The sequence below is a fragment of the Monocercomonoides exilis genome, assembly GCF_001643675.1.
Source record: "Monocercomonoides exilis strain PA203 chromosome Unknown scaffold48-729018, whole genome shotgun sequence".
Classification (NCBI taxonomy): domain Eukaryota; phylum Preaxostyla; order Oxymonadida; family Polymastigidae; genus Monocercomonoides; species Monocercomonoides exilis.
Window position 1 is genome coordinate 328,129 of NW_027150593.1, and position 19,412 is coordinate 347,540.

Below are 19,412 nucleotides of genomic sequence, written 5' to 3' on the forward strand. Positions count from 1 at the left end.
TTTGGATTCGCACAAATGCACGATCACTTCGAATCAAAGTTTAGATCACTTAATGCAGAAAAAAAATAATGATAAAGGCAAACCATCATCAACACAAATTCAAACATCAGAAAAGTTAATTCAGTTTTCAGATTTGTCAACTTCATTTGTTCAGTTTGTCAGTCATTGCAACGTATCATTTCGTTCAGCATCTTCATCTGAATTGAATAACTTTTTGCAATTATTAATTCAAATTGCTCAGCAAAATCCCACTCTTCCTCCAAGAACAATATTTCCACTGATAACTGAAAGAAAAATGTCCAACATGCTTTCAATAGAAAGGAAAAGAATACAATCAGAGAGAAATTCACACATTGAAAATGTTCCAGTTGGTGTCATGATTGACGGAGGAGCAATATCCGGTAAGAAATATACAGCTGTTTCTGTTGTCCCACTAACAATTTCTGGCAAACCAATATTTTGGAAATTATATCCCGCTTGTTACTCATCAAAGGATTATGAAAACTTGGCCTTGAATATAATCCGCGAAATAACAATATGCAAATCGGAGGTGCACTGCTTTTGCAGCGATGGACTTCTTCCGCAAAGAAAAGCCTTGCAACAAATAAGAAACAGACTTTTTTTTGGATGAAGGTCCTCAACATTTATTCGCATTTGGTCCTTTTTTTATATACTGCATGAATCATTTAACTAATTTGATTATTGTGAAAATTTTTTCCAACAATCAAACACTGAAAACATTGAAGGAAACAATTGTTGAGTTTTCAAAAAGCGCTCATAATCCCAGAATTTATTCGATTTTGAAAACAAAATGTCCGACGTTCGTTGCAACAAGATGGCTTTGTTTATATCAAATTTGTCGTTTCATCAGAGTCAACAAAAAGATGATTTTGCAAGCTGAACTTCTTGATTCAAACACAGTCTCAGATATTATTAGAACAGAAATTTTGCTTCTTCCATTGCAGCAATTGCACTTCTTTTTTGAGAATGAAACTTCAAAACTTGGAGGAGCATTTCCAGAACTACTGAAAGCTTTGGGAAGGTTTTTTGTCATTCTCAATCAACCAAGTTTTAAAGAACTTCAATATTCAATTTGTGTTTGTGATTTTTTGATTGAATTATTCAATTCGTTTTTGTCAGGACCAAGAGGCGACATGATAGCATTAGCGTATGCGTTAACTCCAAATGGTTTGAACAATTTCAGAAAAGGTGAATTTGCATCGATATTTAATTTTGAACTAGCTTTGTTCAAATTCAATATTGAGGCAGAGCAAAATCAAATTGTCTCAAGTTCAAAGTCTAATCAAACAACCACTGAACCTTCAGATGATGTGTCCAAAGACAGTTCTCAATTTTCTAGATATTCCAATGTATTTTCAACATCAACAGTTTTTGACCCTTTGAAACATAATGATGAGGAACAAGCATCTTCATCAACCGATAATTCATCTGCATGCAAAGAATCGCAATTTCCACAAGTTCATTTCTCTGATCCAACTTCAATTGATGAAAATCAAACATCAACTTCATTGTTTAATTCATTTGTTTCCGATCCCAAAGGCATTGAAACCCCATTGTCAATCACTTCTTTTCACTCAGCAATACGTTTCTCAGAAGGAATCCATTTGTCGCACAAAAATGGACTCGGCTTTGCAACCACATTTACGGAAGAAACTTCCAGTCATTCTTCAGAAGGCACAGTTTCAATCACAAACAAAAATGATGAGCTATTGGATAAATTATTGCGAATATTTGAATTAACATCTGAAGATATTAACAACAACGATGAAGCGAATGATTTTTTAATTTGTGAAGATTTCGAAGATCAGCTTGGATTGACCGATGCAGAATTGGAAGCAGAAAATGATGAATTTTAATGTTTTCCAACTTCAAGTGAGAATTTAATGTGTTACTCCACAAGAAATACTGATAAAACAAGTTCAGATATGCATACAGAAAATGAAGAACATTGTTCATCCAGAATGGATATTGAAGATATCGAAGATATCGAAGAACCCACATCAAGTTCAAATGAGGAAATAGAGTTGGATGTTTACGAAATTGGATCAAATGAACAAGTTACACGTAACAAAATGACAACTGAAGATGCTGTGAAGGAATAATCTTCGAATATTGAATCTGCTATAACATCTAATTGGAGTATGAGAATAATATCTTCGTTCAATTCTTTCACAGAAAATATATTTTCCAAAGCAAATAAAATTCATATTGATGAATACAAGAAGATATTTTATGAATCACTATATCCAACTGAAAAGGAAACTATTTACGTAAATCCTTTCACATATTACTCAATCATTGGTTCACGAAGCAAAATTCACACAATTTACGCAAACATTTGCATGTCTTTAATTGCCAGTCCTTGCAGCGAAGCGCCTTGTGAGAGGGTTTTTTCTAAAATGAGAAGAATTGTTGGAGATCGGCGTCATTCTTAAAGTGAAGAAACATTGAATACACTACTCCTTGTTTGATCATTAAAGTTAGTTTCTTTTTCCTTTTTCTATTTTTGCATTCTTATCAGATAAATATTTTTTTTTCCCTTTGAAACAATGAGTTCATATCGCCTATATACAAATAGTTTAAAAAATACTTGTTTTTGATTTTTTTTTAATTATGAAGTGATAAAAGAAACTGAAATAGTTGAATGACTTACAAACAACATTATTTTTTTAGTCATTATTTGTTTTGATGAAAATGAACATCATTTTCAAAAATGAATTTTCCTTTTCGAAGAATATGACATAATGTTATCAAAAGTTCGGCATTTCAGAATTTTCACTAAAGAAGAAAAAAATCATTAAAAGGATCTTGATGAGCTTTATTGTCTTTCTTTATTATTATGAATTGACATTCGTTTTAGGGGGAAAAAATGCTTTTCAGCTTTTCTATTAAAGCAATAAATAAAAAATTGAATTATTTGGAAAAATAAAAAACCACAGACGAAAATGAAAGAAAATATTTGATAATCACTGTTATCTGGTAATTCAACACTTATTAAAAAGCTTCCATCAATTTTTTTTGTTCAAATCGAAGACAGTTTTCAAATAAACAAAGAATTTCTTGATGCCAATAAAACAATTTTTCATAAATGTTTTCATGTGTTTCAACAACAAGCGCAATATCCGTTTAAAAACATCTGGCGTAATAATTTTATAATCTTCATAAAATTACACAAATTGATATTATATTAAATGAAAAATGAAAAACTCAAATTGAATAACTCATCTTAAATAAAATTTCAACATAACTAAAACACAAACTATTAAACGCTTCATTGTTCAGACGAAAAATATCCAATTATGTTAACTCTAATGCAGAAACATCTTTAATGAGGAAAAGGATAGGAAACAATTCGCCAATTGATTTCAAATGAGGTGCTGAACTTTGCCATAAAATAACACATAGTTCAAAACGCGTGTCGATGTCTGACACAATCGATCATGTTTTAAATGATCGATTCCATTATTATTCACATTCAAATGTTTTCAATGAGTATTTTAAGAAAGTTCATCGAAATAAATCTGATCAAAACTTTTGTTAGAAAAAAATTTGAATTGAATAAAAAAGTGTTCTTATCAGGAATCGAACCTGTTGTTTGACAATATTTTTTACTGACAGACTTGAAGAATTTTTTTAAGTCGCGTCGCAATGGACTATCCAATATTATTATCTTAACTGGAACTCGGACGAATTTTCATTGTCGCATCGAACTGACAGAGAAGAATCAATTTTTGTTCATCTTATTTGGAGTGACTTAATCACATCGAATGTTTCTCAATCTCAGTTTGGTCGAAATTGTTATTTTCATGATCAAAGTTTTTGATCACACATTTTATTGTTTTGTTCGTTATTAACCTTTAATTAGTTAATACTTGATGATTTTTTGATATGTTGTTGTCCGTTAGACAGTTTTTTCATTAACAGTTGAATTATTTCTTCCACCTTTGTTAGGTTCGGATTTTTATTAACCTTGTATTTTTTGCAGTTGTGATGTGGTTTTCAACTTACTATTTTCAAATCGTTCGATATTAGATTTCATTTTGTGTGAATAACGTTTTTATATTCGATTTATTTATCATTTTTTTATTTTATTGAGAATTTTAAACTTTTTTGGTTTTCTTATGTGTTGTATTTTCTTCACCTGAACATTTTTTGATATTTTGAATATTTTGATAATAAATATCAAACAAAAGGCTTTATGTGATATTGTTTTTTGTTATTTTGTTATTTTCAGAAAAATCGAAAAATGTGTTAAAAAACAAATAATTCTGGTTTGTATTGTTTAATTATTAAGTGAAAATAGGAAAAGGAGTTCAAATATGATTTATAAATTAACCAATTTCAATTTCAAACTAAGAAATTTTCATTAAACTTGAAATTTTTATAATTTTTTTTATTCTGAAAAAAAAGTCTATGAAATGTCAAATAAACGATATTTTTTTTATAATAATTGATATTGACAAAAAGAAAATATAAGAATTTGTTAAAAAAATTATTGTTAATATCTGATCATGGGAACCAGAATTGGTAGGATCGGATGTGACTCAGTCACATTGAATTTGATAAATCAAAATTGTTTTATATCTATCTTTATAAGCCTTGACACATCTTATTCTATATGAGTGAATAAATTCGTACAAGTTCTACTTGTTTTTAACTTTTTCAATTAAATTTTTGACCTTTTTTTCTCATTTCACTGTTTTTGCATAAAACACGTTTTTTATATAAACAAGTGTTTGTGTCAAATTTTATTTAAATGAAAAAAATACACAAAGTCTTAATTATCGTTTATTTGCATTCAGCATTGAAATGAAAAGGAACTTTTCAAGAATTGAAACTGAAAAGCAAGTATATATGATTTTTTTGTTATTCAAATTACGAAACATATACAAACAAATAATTATTTTAACATATTCGAATCGTTTTATTTTAGTAATGCTTATTTATCATTTCAATAAATTTAAAAACAAATGAATGCATGTCTCTTAAATTGTGTTTTTTAAAAAAATGTGTGAAATGAGAAAAAGAGTTAAAAAAACAAGTTGAGAAAGTTTAAAACAAGTTCAACTTATAAAAAAGAAACAATGTATTATGATATGAAAGCTGAAAACTTCTTATAAAAAATATTCGCTGGAAAAGCAGCAAGTCAATGATTAAAACACAAAATTATTATTATCCTCGATCTTTTTGAAAAAAATGAAATATTGAAAAAAATACAGAATAAGGAAATTAAAACATTTCAAACATTTCTGGTTATTTTTTATTTATCGCAGGCTTGTGTAAAGCAGAGCGCATGGCAAAAAAGAAAAAGGTCGTGATAAAGAAAAAAGGTCAAGATAAAATTATAGCCCTATATCATATATATTTTATTTATTTATTTTTTTAAGAAACTGGACAAAGAACTTTACGTTTATGAAATCATGGAAATCATCAAATATCATCGTGAACTTTGCAATCTCACCAGCCTTGCCTATCAGTCTGCTTGGGAGTTTTTAAACAAAAGATTTAAAATGTGTAAAGAATTGGAAAATACTATTGTGAATGAACTGCATTTTGGAAGAGAGGCGGAAAGAGAAATATTAGAACTGTAAAAATGTGTCTACTGGAAGAGAAAAAAAGTGGGAAAAGGAGAAAGGGAAGTGAATGAAGTGCTTGTTATCGATAGATGGCTTGATGAAATTAATAATTTCTTAAAATGGAGCATGTTGTGGAACGAAGAACTTGTTGAGCTTTTCAGAAGCATTGTTCAGGTATTTCTAGCAGTGAATGACAATCACAGAGGAATTGGTGCCTGGTGTACTTATCCCTTGATAAGGGCAGTGGAAAATAGAGTTGTGAAAGTTGAAGATTTATTGAATGGAGGAGCTGTGAAAGCTGTTTTGGAGGGGATTCAGCGACCAATGTTGGATGATGATATTGCACTTGACAGCTTAATTTTTTTTATGATCGTTTCAAATCGATTGAAAGAAAAGAAGAAAGATGAAAAGGAAAAAGTTAAAAGAAAGGCAACAAAAAGGAAGGCGCTTGAGAAGATGGAAGAAGAAGGATAAGAAGATTGCATCATCTGGCTGCGCTGTTGCAAGAATGAAGTCGAATTCTCTTCCTATTTTTTTGTTGAAAGCATTGATGATTATTTAGTTTATTGCTGATCCGTTGGCTTTTTGATTCATCTCATTTTTTCATCTTTGCACTTCATTTTATTTTGAGAAAAATATCTGTGCTTCATTTTTCTGTTTTAAAAAAAATTAATTTTGCTTTTCAAAATGCATCTTTATTCAACTTTTGAATTTGATATTTTTCACATTTCAGATGCAATAAAGCGTGGTTTTATTGATTTCTTCCAGGCATATTTCATCTTAACTTTCTTCCTCTTCTTCAACAATTCGAATTATTCGAAACAACCATTTGCAATTCCTTCCTTCATTCTTTCATTCTTTGCTTTGTTGCTTTTCAAAGAAGTGTGTTGAAAAAGTACATTTAAAAAAGCTCGAATGCTTGCAAAATTGTGAAATGAAAAATATAATAATAAACAAAAGGATATTTTCTGAACAGCAAAATGAATGAAACAATTCATTTTCTCAGGAATAAATAAAATAATCAGAAATCTCTAATGATAAATTATGAAATCCTAAGTCAATGAAATCAATAATTTCTCGAAAGCTTGTGATGATGTCTTCATATCCTTCTTCTTCCAACTTTTCACAAAGCCTCTCCTTTGAAGCCTTTCTTTCCCTTTTCACAATTGCTCCATTCGTCTTTTCTTTCAATCTTTTTGAAATTTCCATAAATATTCCTAAATAACACCACACAAAACTGTCTTCAAATGATAATCCCTGGATTTCCTCCATAAGCAGATCAAAGGCTCCTCCTTCCAGCAAAGCATCAACATTCACTGAAAGCATGGTTGCCATTGAATAAAAAAGAGAAATGCAATTATCGAATGTTCCTCCTTCATTCTCTCTTGCTGCTCGGCACAATTCAACAATGCTGCAAATCAGTCCAACAACATCTTCATTCCACAAATCAAACTCTCGAAACGGCTCTTTGATTGTGCAGATCCATCTCATTATTGCTTTTTGCTCTTTTTTGCGTTTCGTTACCTCTTCTTTCCTTTTCCAATCCACACATTTCGTCAGTTCTTTCAGTTCTCTTGCTGCTTCTCTCACAAAATGCGTTGCATCTACAATATTATCTTCCAAGTGTCTGTCGTTGAGTAATCTGTAAATTAAAAATTGCCAAGCCGACTGATAGGCAAGGCAGGAAAGGTTTCGATTATTCTGATGATATTGAATTATTTCTTTCATTTCTTCCAAATATAGCTTTTTTTCTATTTTCTGTAAAAAAAGCAAGAAAAATACAAAAAACATCAAAAAGAAAGAGGAAATGAGCACACATAATAGTCATCAATGCTACTCAAAGCAAATAAAGCTATTTCCACTTCTTTTCGTGCTTCTTCGCTTTCATTTTTGATCAAAGCTGCTTTCAAAAGGCTAGACAGACAAATCGAAAGCAATTCCTTACTAAAAGTATGATAACTGTGAAGCATTGTACAGCATTTGCAAAGGTCAACCAGCAATCTTTCATTCTTTTCTTCTTTTTTCTCATTTTCAAAAATAATCATTTCGGCAAATCTTTTCCCCAATGAAGAATTTCCAAAATTTGAGTTGGATGAACGCAATGATATTTTACAAAAACCAATGTGCTTCAATAGCAGAATCATATTTCCAAAATTCATTTTCTTTTCATCAATCATTTTCTGAATTTTTTCGAACTGCTCGATTTTTAATACTGATCTGAATTCATACTTATCCATTTCGTCCATAAATTCATTCATTTCTCCGATTTTCTTTCTCTGTTCAATTTCTGTGCAATCTTCCAGTTCATCAAGCAATTCTTCAAATAAAAAAATTAAGAAAAAAAGAATATCTAATCACCTGGAATTCGAATATAACAACGGATGCAAACCAGTGAACTTTTTTGTGTTATAAGTCTCCTGCACTTTTTCAAATTTATTTCATTCAAAATACAATATCATTTTTATCATTCGCATTGGATTCGCATATGTTCGAATATAAGAAGCAGATGAAAAATAAAAACTCAAAATAATCATAAAAATCTATTAATTCACACCATATTTTTATGCGCAAGTCTTTGGGGAGGTTCTGTAAAGAGAAGAAACGTTTTATTTTTTTGTTGGTTTGTTGTTATGGATGTGTTGATCGAAATATTTTTTTGTATGGAGATATTCCCTGTTTAAATGAAAAATTGACGAATGAAATATATCGTCATCATAAGAACAATTCTTTCCTGTAACTTTTTGTTGTAATGATGACGATATGTTCGTTTTGGTTTATTGATGTGTTGTATTTCACATTTGGACAACCAAGTCGATACATCAAGAAACTTGTTTGGATATAAATTTTATGCATGCTTATTTTCGATTCCTATTTATTTTGAAGAGGTCACCTTTTGCAATCTATTCAGGAAACCGAAATTTGACTAATTGTTTTTAGGACCTGTTTTCGCCTTTCAGGATGGTGTTTCGAGTGAGGACGATTTGTTCCGTATCTTCTGTGCATGAGGAAGATACTTGACGAGTATTGGATTTTGTGTTGTTTTTCGTTGAAATAAAATGGAATTTAATAGAAATTATAGGAATTTCTTTTCATCAAAAAGTTGGAACTCGACTCATCTGGGGGAGAGAAGACAAAAAGAAAGGACGATTGATGTATTTCCTTGCAAAACTGTTGATAATTGAAGGAATAATAAACGTTTGTTTGAGGACAATAGACTATATCAAAGGAACAAAATATTGAAAAAAGCTTAAAAACATTTTGTCAATGTTTGCTGTAACTTTTATTGAAGTGATTATTATTTTTTTTTCAGGAAGTTGAAAGAGAAAAGGATAATATGGATATAAAAAGAAAAGTTGGGAAGAAAAATACAGACGGACAGATGAAATTCAAGATATTATGAAGATGCATATAATCGGACTTTGAAGAGGAGTTGATACTTGAGTCAAGATGATTTTTGTAAAAGAAGGGGAACGAAAATGGAAAAAATGGAATGAAAAAGATATCGCTAAATATTTTCTATTCTTTGTCAAAAAAGAGTGAAAGAGGATTGAGCTGAAAGTGAAAGGGATTCAGAGGTTTCTCTCACCAGAAGACGCAGAAACGACGAAGATAAAAACAAGAAATAGATATTTTTCACATAACTCTATGTTGTTTGATGATATTTCTCTTCACAATTCTTTTCTTCCAATCATCTCATTCAATTTATTTCTTCTTCTTCTTCCAACTCAGCAACGTGATGTCATTGGTCTCCTGCATTTTCACTTTTCTCCACAGAATCAAATTGAATTTCTTTTCGTTTTGCCTCTAAATTCAGAAAAGACAAGAGAAAAATAAAGAAGGAAGAAAAATAAAAAATAAAAATTAGAAGAAATAGAAGAGGGGTTGATGAATGAAGAGAAAAAGAAAAAGAAAAATACAATGAAAGAACTTTTGATGGGATTGAAGGAGAAGACGGAGAAGGAGAAGAGGACGAAAAAGAAGCAGGCGTTACTGATGGATATGACGATTGCGTTTCAAAGAGTTCGTTCAATGGCAAGTGGCAGAGATTTTGATGGGAATGCTGAGGATTAGTGGGAAGCAGCCAGATCCTTCATTTTTTGAGCTGATTTGAAACATTGTCATCCTCAATTGTCTCTCCAAATGTACCTATCAACGAGACGTCAAATGCAATTCGCTCGGCTCTTTCGGAGTCTTCGCTTCGAATAAATGAGAAAATTCAAGTCATGCTCTTCATCATCGTCATCATCCTCTTCTTCTCCTCCTCCTCCCCTTCTTCTTCACCTTCTTCCTCTTCTTCTTCCTCTTTTCCTTATTCTTCGTCTTCTTCGTCTTCATCTTTATCTTCTGATTATTCAGAATTCTCAACTTTATTTCCATCGTTTTTGTTTTCTTCTTCTTCTTCTTCCAATTCATGTAACATTTCTTCTTTCATTCTTCGCAAAAAGTCCATTAACTCAAATGAACAATTCGGTTTTGATATTTTTTTATAATTCTTCTCTCTTTCTCTTTCTCTCTCAATCTTCAAGGGATGTATCAAAACTCCCATCAGAATTTCTTCCTCTTTTCCCATTTTGAAATAAAATTATTTTGTTCCCTTCAGAAACTGCAAACGGATTGTTTTAACTTTTGGAATGGAAATGATGAAGAATGAATAAACAGGCAGAGGAAAGCGTTTGGGTTGGATGTTTCTCTAAACTTGGATCAGCATCAATATCGTTGTTAGCTGTTTTTATTGTATTTGCAACATGCTCTGAGGGTTTCTGATGTTCCTTGAAAACAAAGGAAGCATTGAGAAAACACAAATTTTTTTTTTTTACCAAAGAGCTGAAAAGAGGTTGTTTTGAGAAAAACATGCAAAGAATGAATGAAGAATTTGAAACAAAAAATATTTGTCAACTCATTTTGGGAAGAACTTTGGTGAAAGAAAGAAGGAAACGGAGAAATTCATAATTTATAATATAATAATTATTTTTAAAAATTAACATTTTTTTTTTTTTTTTTTTTTTTTTTTTTTTTTTTTTGTTGTTGTTGTTGTTGTTGTTGTTATTTCATCACTTCATTTTGATGAATCTGGATAATAAATCACTTTAAAAACAAACTAACAAAAATTATTTTTTGTATCGTTTTGTGAAATGAATAAAAAAAGAGAAAGTGAAATTGTGAATCATGAAATCCTAAGCAACTCATTTCCTCAAATATTCACAATATAATCAGAAATATGCAACGATAATGAATGATTATAATTTCCTTTAAAAAACTCTAAAGTTTCATGAAAGCTTGTGATGGTATCTTCATATCCTTCTTCTTCTAACTTTTCAAAAATCTCTTTTTTTGTTGCTTTTCTTTTCGCTTCCTCTTTTTCTTCTTTCTTCTTTCCATGAAATTTCCATGAAATTATCAAAAAAAATTTCAATCCATTAAAAGTCATTCCGTCATCCAACATTGGCTGCTGCATCCCCTCCAAAACAGCATTAGCAGCTCCTCCTTTTAACAAGTCTTCAACTTTCACAACTCTTCTTTCTGCTGCCATTTTCAATATATGAATGCATCGACTGCTTATTTTTTCGTAATTGTTCCTTGATATTTGATATAGCTGAACAATGCTGCTGAAAAGCCCAACAAATTCTTTATTCTCCAATTTGCATTTGAGGAAATAAGAACCCAATGTTTCGAGCCATCTCATCAATGGAAATTCTTCTTTCGCCTTTTCTTTGTTCATTTCCTCTTCATTTTTTCTGTTCCATTCCATATTTCTTGAAAGCTCCTCCAATTCTCTTGCTGTTTCTCTTCCAAAATGAAGCTCATTCGCAATTATATCTTCCAAACTTTTATCAATGTTCAATCTGCAAATCAAAAATTCCCAAGCACACTGATAGGCGAGTCGTGAAAGATTCCGAATCTCCTGATGATATTGGATAATCTCTTTGATTTCATTCAAATACAGTTCTTTTTCTATTTTCTAATAAAAAAAAGAAGAAGAAAATCAACAATGCCAAAAATGATACAGATATGTTCATACTACAAATCGACTAATGCTACTCAAAGCCTGCAAAGCCATTACTACTTCCTTTTGGACTTCCTCGCTTTCTTCTTTCTTCAACGCAACTTTCATAAGACATGGTATACAAATTGGAAGCAATTCATCTGAAAGGAAGTTTAACCTCAGCAAAGTGAAGCATTCGCAGAGATATATCAGAAGCTTTTCGTTTTTTCCTTCTTTTTTCTTTTCTTCTTCAATTATCATCTTCTCGAATATTCCGTTAAATTGAGATTCTTCAAATTCATAAATCTGCATGAGTTTTAATGTCCTGCTATATCCAAACTGTTCCAACAACAGAATGGCATTCTCTAAAGTCAGTTTCTTTTCTTCAATCATTTCGTGAATTTTGTTGAACATTTCTTCGTTGAAAATAGAAAGCAATTCATCAGCATTCATTCCATCAATCACTTCATTCATTTCTCCGATTTTCTGTTCCTGCTCAGCGTCAGTGAATTGTTCCAACTGTGAAAATTTCTCTAAAAAAAGTGAAAAATCAAAAGAGAAAAAAGAAGCATTTGTTAATTCAACCAACAATTTCTTATTAAACGGTGCAAACCCAGAAATATTTGCTTTTTTGAAGGTGACTGTGAAATCGCAAAATGAATTCAAAACAACATATAAATTCGTTTTCGAAATATTCGTTGAATATTCGAATTAAAAGAATTAAAAACACCAAATCAAAATTTTTTAAATAATACAGGATTCGAAACCTCTTTTGTCATCAATGATTTTTGCCTCAAAACAAGTAAATCTATGAAACAAAATAATCAAGTTTTTGTGCAAATAAATAAGGGTGACCAACCTATAATTTTTAAAGTGAAGTTTTTTTTGATGATTTGCAGCAGCCTGAACATGCTTGAGCCACTTAGAACCACAGCTGCAAATGCGCCCATACGAGATTTAGCACTGCCAAAGGGCAGGGGTTTTGCTTGAGGAGTGAGGAGCGAGTGGCTGTTTGCGTCGATTGCTTGCGAAAAGTGAATTGGTGGGGGAAGTTGCATGGAATTTGAACTTGGCTATATTTTGCAAAACATATGGTGCCATATCGCTTGTGATATTTTGAATGAAAAATAACTCAAGCAAGATGCAGAAAAAACGAGCAGAATGTCAGAAAGATTGAATTTGACAGCTTGTTCATTTCGAGGGAAGTACAGTTCATTTAGAATATTTTTTGCTCAGGATTTGCTTTCAGTGATTTTTTATTGGAATGTTGGCTTTGTGGAAAAGGAAAGGGAATTGGAGGGTTGAACAATGGAGGAAGCAATCAGAGGAGACACTCAGCAGGCATCAATTCTGATCGCATTTGCATTTTGAAAGAATTCTGCTTGTATGCTGTCAGCGAAAACTTGGTGTAGAATAAGTCTTTGAAAAGGCGTTAATTTGGAGAATATGAATTTTCATTTGGAATCATGGCCTGCTTCACAAGGGATTCTCTACGTTCGATGACGTTCTCTATCAGCCATTTGTTATCCTGTTGTCTGTTTTTTTTATGAGGTGAAAGGCAATTTTGGAGAACAAGAAAGCCAGCTGGGCTGATAATTACCAATCCATTGGAGATGGGAAAATAATTCTAGGCCAAAAAACAAAATGGTTTGACTTTTTTTTTATTTCATTCATTTTTCTTTAAAAGACTTCTTTGATAAATTCAGAATAACTGTGAACAAGAATACCACAAAGAGAGAAAAGCCATTTCATCCTTTTTCAAAAGAGAAAGAAGTTTTGAGATAATTCTTGTTTGGATTGCATTCAACGATGACAATTGAGAGCTCTTCCATCAATTTTGCGTGCTGAATAGCCCTATAATGTTTTTGGCATGAGCTTGAAAGAGAAAAGCAGTTTGTTTGGCTTATTTGTTGAGGGCATTTGGCAGAAGCGACTCTTTCATCAGAGCAGATGGGCTGGCTGGGCATTCGCATTCAAAAAGCATCCAACTTTTTTTTGTGATTTGTCGTAACACTTTGCCATTTCAGAAAACTGTTTGATGGAAACATGCAACTGGAAGACTTTATGGCAAGACCACAATTTTGATGCAATTGGCAGAATTGGATGAATAAAATGTGAAAAGGATTTAGGAAACTTTGAATTGGAATCAAAAATAGGAGGATTTCCAAAAGGAGAAGAGAAAAAGGAGAGAAGATGGAGCAATGGACTGGAAAATAAGGAAAAAAATGATCGTGGAAAAGAAAAGTTGCTTTGAGGAAAAATGGAGGAAAGAATAACAAAAAGAGAAGAAAGAGCGAGAACCGAACAATTCTGGAGAGAGAGAGAGAGAGTCATACCATTGGAGAAAGAAAGAGAGAGAGAGAGAGAAAAGGCAATGAAAGAAGAAAACGGAATGACATAGAGGAAAAGAAGAAAAGATGGAGAGAAAGAAGAGAAAGAAGAGAAAAGTATTCCACCAAAATATTCGCTTTGAGATAAGATGAAGAAAACGTTTGGATTAATTTTATCTTCAAAATCCCAAAAAGATGTTCTGAAAAGGGGAATCTCCAGAGAGAAAAATGAATAAAGTGGATTAGAAGAAAAAGAAGAAGAAGAAAAGGTAAAAGCAGAGAAAATCAAGCAAAGAGGGATATTTCTCCGGATGATACTAATTCTCCGGAAGTTGTTCTCTTTCATAAACATGAGGAATTTTGAGGATATCAGCAGGAAAAGCGAAGAATAATTATTAAAAGAAGAAAAATAAGAAAGGAGTTATTTCTCATCAGATGATTTGTGCGAAGAGGTTTCAAATTTTTTAACAGGTTAAAGAGAGAAAGAGAAAAGATTACCCAATGAAACATAAATAAAGAAGGAAAAAGATGAATAGAAATGAGAGAAAGGAAGAAAAAAAAGGGAAAGTTGAAATGGAAAAATATAAGGAAAAAGAAAGTTATTTCTCCGTTTTCTCTCAATTAACATAAAAGGTGGAGAGTATGATTACTCTTCCTCTTCTTCTTCCTCTTCTTCCTCTTCATCCTCTTCTTCTTTTTCTTCCTCTTCTTCCTCTTCTTCCTCTTCTTCCTCTTCTTCCTCTTCTTCCTCTTCTTCCTCTTGTTTCACTTTTTCTTTTCGTTTTTCAATCACCATCAGCTCAATAGCTAAAGGCAACAGAACCACATCTTCCATCCTCGACCCCCTTTCCTCCAATTCCTTCCCCACAATATCTCCAACTTCACACATCGTCACTTCGTCTTCAAACTTCGTCATTAAATATTTCTTCTGATACGATAACAACATCTTCATCGACTGGTCGAACAGATCGAAGATCGAAGGAAATGCTGTTCACATCCTCCACCTCAAATATCCTCTTCCTTTTTAGACTGCGCTCCCACAGAGGATGCATGAGACGAAAGCAGCGCTCAGCGGAACTGAAAGGAACATAGAAAATTCCACATATCTCATCAAAAAATTCAATCATAGCGTCTGAGGGAACAGAAGCATCAACAGAAACAGCGAAATACACTGTTCATTCACCACAGCTGCCTCAGGCACCACAATTTGCAGCAGTCTCTCAATATCATCCATTACCGTTCATGATATGTTTGTTGCAGCTCTGATTGAAGTATGCGAAGAACTGATTTCAGGCTCAGATGACGATGACGATGACGATGATGATGACTGTTCATCCTCTGCCATCTTCTCCACTCCACTTCGGAGTTGCATGAATAGCGATGAAACAGACGAAGAAGACGAAAAAGGATGGGGTGTTGAGAGAAATGGAAAACTGCTGCACTTTGATGACAACAAGAATGTTTTTAAAATACTCCGTCTCTTCTGTTGGCAGCTCCATCAGAAGATCAAGCTCAACATAAGCATTTGGATCACAAATGCCAATTGGCTGTGAGTTTTCGCAGTGTTCGAGGGAAGGGAATAGATGGATCGGAGTTGCTTTTAGACAAAGAATTGAAGTGAAAGGAGGAGGAGGAAGAAGAAGAAGAAAAGGATGATTGTGTACGTGATGATGAAGCCTTGTGAGGCAGATGAGGAGTTAGCAGAAGATTGAAAATGTTTTTTTTTTTGCAGATTTGTCTGCATCTGGAACTGAGGTTGAATCTGAATCAGATTATGGTGCTTGTGATAATATTGAAAAACAGAAGAAATTAAGAAAAACATTTGATTGTGAAATTTTGTGGAGGAAAGCGAGTAATGTTCATATGAAAAATATTGAAAATTGATAGGAAAAAATGTTTGGAAAGTTTGCAAATTTTATTGATATTTTTGAATTGATATTTTTTTTATTCAGTGAATTTTCAAAAAATTATGAGGAATCAGATTAATTCGAAGAAGAAAGAGATGAAATAATTTTGCCACAGAAGAGAAAGCTATCTGCTATTTTTGAGAATTCAACTTGAACAGTGAATGATGAACTGATTTTGTAAGGGCCTTTCATTTTTTGTTTGCAATCCCACTCAAGCCAGCTAAAAAGGGGGAAAAATAAAGGATAAAAGCAACACATTGTTCCATGTTCAGTTGAATCAAGAAATATTGTGGAAATTCGTCTTCTGAAGATTTTCATTGTTCGGTGTTACTTCATCTGATTGCATTCCCATCACAGTTGAAATATTTCAATGTTCAATGATTCTTTCAAGCTGCTTGCCAAATTCTTCACAAATGGAACTATGAATGTTGGGAAAGCTTCTTTCGCGAAGTTTTTAGCTGGAAATACGACTGAAGACTGTTCACTTGACAAAATTTCGACATTTGACACACCAACAGAGCGAGACTTTTTTGTCTTCATCATCATCTTCTTCTTCAACAAAATACAATCTTTTTTTTTTTAGTTTCTTCAAGCCTGGGAGTAGCAAACGATGATTCAGATGAAATTGGTCCGGTTACACAAAACGAAAAAAAGCACTTGAATCACAGAACGGCAAAAGAGATAAATGTAATGATGGGGAATATGAAGAGAAAGAAGAAGAGGAAAGAGAGACAGAAAGTTAACAGAAGAAGAATTTGGGTTTTTGCGATTGAGAAGCAGCAAAAGAACGACCATTTACCAAAAGAAATCTTTTTTCTTCACAAAGTTTTTATTTTTTTTTTCAATTCTCTGAAATTATATGGAATAAGGAAAAGCTGTAGAAGAAGCTGAAGAAATGCAAAACCACTCAAAGGAACAGAGAAGAGACTTTTCAAGTTGATGAATGAGAATGGACTCACTGATTTTTGTTTCATGAAACTTGATTAACAGATGTCCCATTTGAAAAATAAGAAAATGAAACTCATTTTAAGTCTCTCTCTCTTTTTTTTTCTTCATTCCATCAAAATGAAGTGGGATAAAAATAAAAAATAAAAACATATACTTAAATTATTATTTTCAATTTCGCTAAATGATAAAAAAGAATGATTTTTGCGTTTTAAAATTCCATCATTTCGTTTCCTCAAACATTAACACCATCATCAGATAATTTAACAGGCAATCCAACAAAAATCTTCGATAAAAAAAATAACTGCAAAAAACTAGTTGCTGATGAAGGAAATAACCTTTAAAGAAAAAATGAAATTCAGAGAATCAAAATGTGAAATATCTCATTTTTTCAAATATTCACAAAATAATCAGAAATATTCAATGATAATTCTTCATAATATTCTTTGTAACGAAAATCAATTGTTTCATAAAAGCTTGCGATAATATCTTCGTATCCTTCTTCTTCCAAATTGTCGAATATCTCCCTTTTAGTTGATTTTCTTTTCGCTTCTTCCATTTTATCTTTCCCCTTTTCTTTCAATCGACTTGAAATCATTTGAAAAAATTTCAAGATTTCACTAGTAATTTCGTCATCCAATGTTGATCGGAAATTCTCCTCCATAATAGCATCAATTGCCTCACCTTTCAACAAATCATCAACTTTCACAGCTTCATTTTCTGCTGCATCATTAAAGGAATAAATGCATTTTCTGTAAATCTCTCCATAATTATCTCTTGATGATCTTAACAACTTTGTAATGCTACCAATGAGCCCTGCAAATTCTTCATTCCACAATTTGCATTTGTGAAAAATATCCATAATTATATCGAACCATCTCAAGATTATGAACACTTCTTTCACTTCTTTTCCTCTTCTTTTTTCTTCTTTCTCTTTCTTCCAATTCACATTTCTTGCCAACTCTTCCAGTTCCTTTGTTGCCTCTATGATAATATGCAGTTCATTCACAATCACGTTATTCAATTTTTCATCTTCGAGAAATCTGCAGATCAAAAACCCCCAAGCAGACTGATAGGCAAGGTGAGTAAGATTGTGATGTTCTTGGTGATTCTGGATTATGTCTTTGAACTCTTTCAAATACACTTCCTCTGGCATTATCTAATGAAAAAAGAAATAAAATCCAGTCAATAAAACAAAATTTGACAAAAATCACATACACGATATCTAAAGCCGTTCAATGCAAGCAAAGCCATTTCCACTTCCTTTTGAGTCTCCTTGCTTTCATCTTTCTTCAAAGCAATTTTTAGAAGATATGGTACGCAAATTGATAGCAATTCCGATGATGTTGAATAATTGATTAAGACATAGCATTCGCAAACATCAACAAAAAGCTTTTCATCCTTTTCTTCTTTTTTCTTTTCTTCTTCAACAATCATTATCTTCTCAAATCTTTTGCGCAACGAAGAATTTTCAAAAGAATAACGCCATAAGCCTTTCAACTTAATCCAATACCCAATATGTTTCATCAGCAAAATAGCTCTGTTCAAAGTCAATTTCTTTTCTTCAATCATTTTATTAATTTTGTCGAAATTCTTTTTTGTAAATGTTGAATAAAATTCTTTTTCATTCATTTCCTCAATCATAACGTTCATTTCATCGATTTTCTTTCTCTGTTCATTCCCGTCGCGATCTTCCAGTTCATCAAGCAATTCTCCAAAAAAAAAAAAATAAAATAAATATTCAAAGCATTGAAAATTTTATCAACAGAAAAAATTAACAAACTGTTGAACTTTTCAATAAGCTCTTTTTTGAATTCTTCCTCTTCTTCGTCATCGCAATCTTCTTCTCCTTCCTTTTCTTCTTCAACACCACAGACCGAACTAACTTCGTTCATTATGTGTTCTGGGCAAATGAAAGGAATACAAAATATACAACAAGTTAATCAACAAATACAAACATTTTTATTTATTTCCAGAATAGAGTGTTAATGAATTCAATGACAAATGCTATGTTATATATCAATTTGAAGCAAAAATAAAAATGGAAGAATAAACGAATTTGCTTGCTGCAAACAAGAATTTATCCTATCTTTTTTTTTCTTGTTGATCGAACCAATAGATAATTTGATAATGATGATAAAAAACAAAATTTATTTTATTTTTGAAACAACATTTTTCTGTTTTGGAAATGTTGTTTTTTCATTAAAAAGGAGCTTGAGTAATGGGAAAAGAAATAAAGAAGAATTACCAGCATTTCGAAGAAATAGATATTGTATTTTTTGTTCATTTTAACAGAATAAATACAACAAAAAAATACAAAAAGCAAACTTTTATATGTTTATTAAACTATTTTATGATAGTGCAAAATTTTTTTTTGTTTCAATTTTAGTTTTTGATGAAGATCATAGGAATTTTTAATTTTTTTTTGATCATTTGTTTTGCTCGTTTCAAGCCAACTCTCTTTCTTTGTTTATTTTTAATTACAATGTCATAAAACATACATAATGAAGTTTTATAATTCCAAATGTTCTATGTTTTTATCTTTTTTCGAATGTTTTTCACATTTCATCATTTTTGACAAAAAATATAAAAAAATGAAAATTATGAGCTGTACATTGTTTTTTACATATTAAAAATGATGTGCATGAAA

The 19,412-nt window shown here is 31.6% G+C and overlaps 4 protein-coding genes across 4 annotated transcripts; 1 reads left to right on the forward strand and 3 right to left on the reverse strand.

Moving 5' to 3' along the window:
• Positions 1 to 884: 884 nt before the first annotated feature.
• On the forward strand, positions 885 to 1,877 carry MONOS_12387 (uncharacterized protein; the record flags this gene model as incomplete). Its single annotated transcript, XM_067865004.1, has 3 exons — positions 885 to 1,068; positions 1,141 to 1,188; positions 1,243 to 1,877. 3 exons carry the CDS (start codon positions 885 to 887, stop codon positions 1,875 to 1,877), a joined length of 867 nt encoding a protein of 288 aa, XP_067721235.1.
• Positions 1,878 to 6,447: 4,570 nt separating this feature from the next.
• Positions 6,448 to 8,226, reverse strand: MONOS_12386 (uncharacterized protein). The gene is made up of 4 exons (XM_067865003.1): positions 8,152 to 8,226; positions 7,987 to 8,014; positions 7,415 to 7,914; positions 6,448 to 7,355 (listed from the first exon to the last, which is right to left on the reverse strand). The coding sequence occupies exons 1-4, from the start codon at positions 8,152 to 8,154 to the stop codon at positions 6,600 to 6,602; spliced, it is 1,287 nt and encodes a 428-aa protein (XP_067721236.1). The 5' UTR covers positions 8,155 to 8,226; the 3' UTR covers positions 6,448 to 6,599.
• Positions 8,227 to 14,556: 6,330 nt separating this feature from the next.
• On the reverse strand, positions 14,557 to 14,862 carry MONOS_12385 (uncharacterized protein; the record flags this gene model as incomplete). Its single annotated transcript, XM_067865002.1, has 1 exon — positions 14,557 to 14,862. One exon carries the CDS (start codon positions 14,860 to 14,862, stop codon positions 14,557 to 14,559), a length of 306 nt encoding a protein of 101 aa, XP_067721237.1.
• Positions 14,863 to 16,850: 1,988 nt separating this feature from the next.
• On the reverse strand, positions 16,851 to 18,657 carry MONOS_12384 (uncharacterized protein; the record flags this gene model as incomplete). Its single annotated transcript, XM_067865001.1, has 3 exons — positions 16,851 to 17,921; positions 17,981 to 18,474; positions 18,546 to 18,657. 3 exons carry the CDS (start codon positions 18,655 to 18,657, stop codon positions 17,154 to 17,156), a joined length of 1,374 nt encoding a protein of 457 aa, XP_067721238.1. The 3' UTR covers positions 16,851 to 17,153.
• Positions 18,658 to 19,412: the final 755 nt, after the last annotated feature.

Coding starts and splice junctions, on each gene's coding strand:
- MONOS_12386 (XM_067865003.1), bottom strand. Junction 7,915..7,986: donor TAACACAAAAAAGTTCACTG/GTTTGCATCCGT, acceptor TTTTATTTGAAG/AATTGCTTGATGAACTGGAA. Junction 7,356..7,414: donor GTAGCATTGATGACTATTAT/GTGTGCTCATTT, acceptor CTTTTTTTACAG/AAAATAGAAAAAAAGCTATA.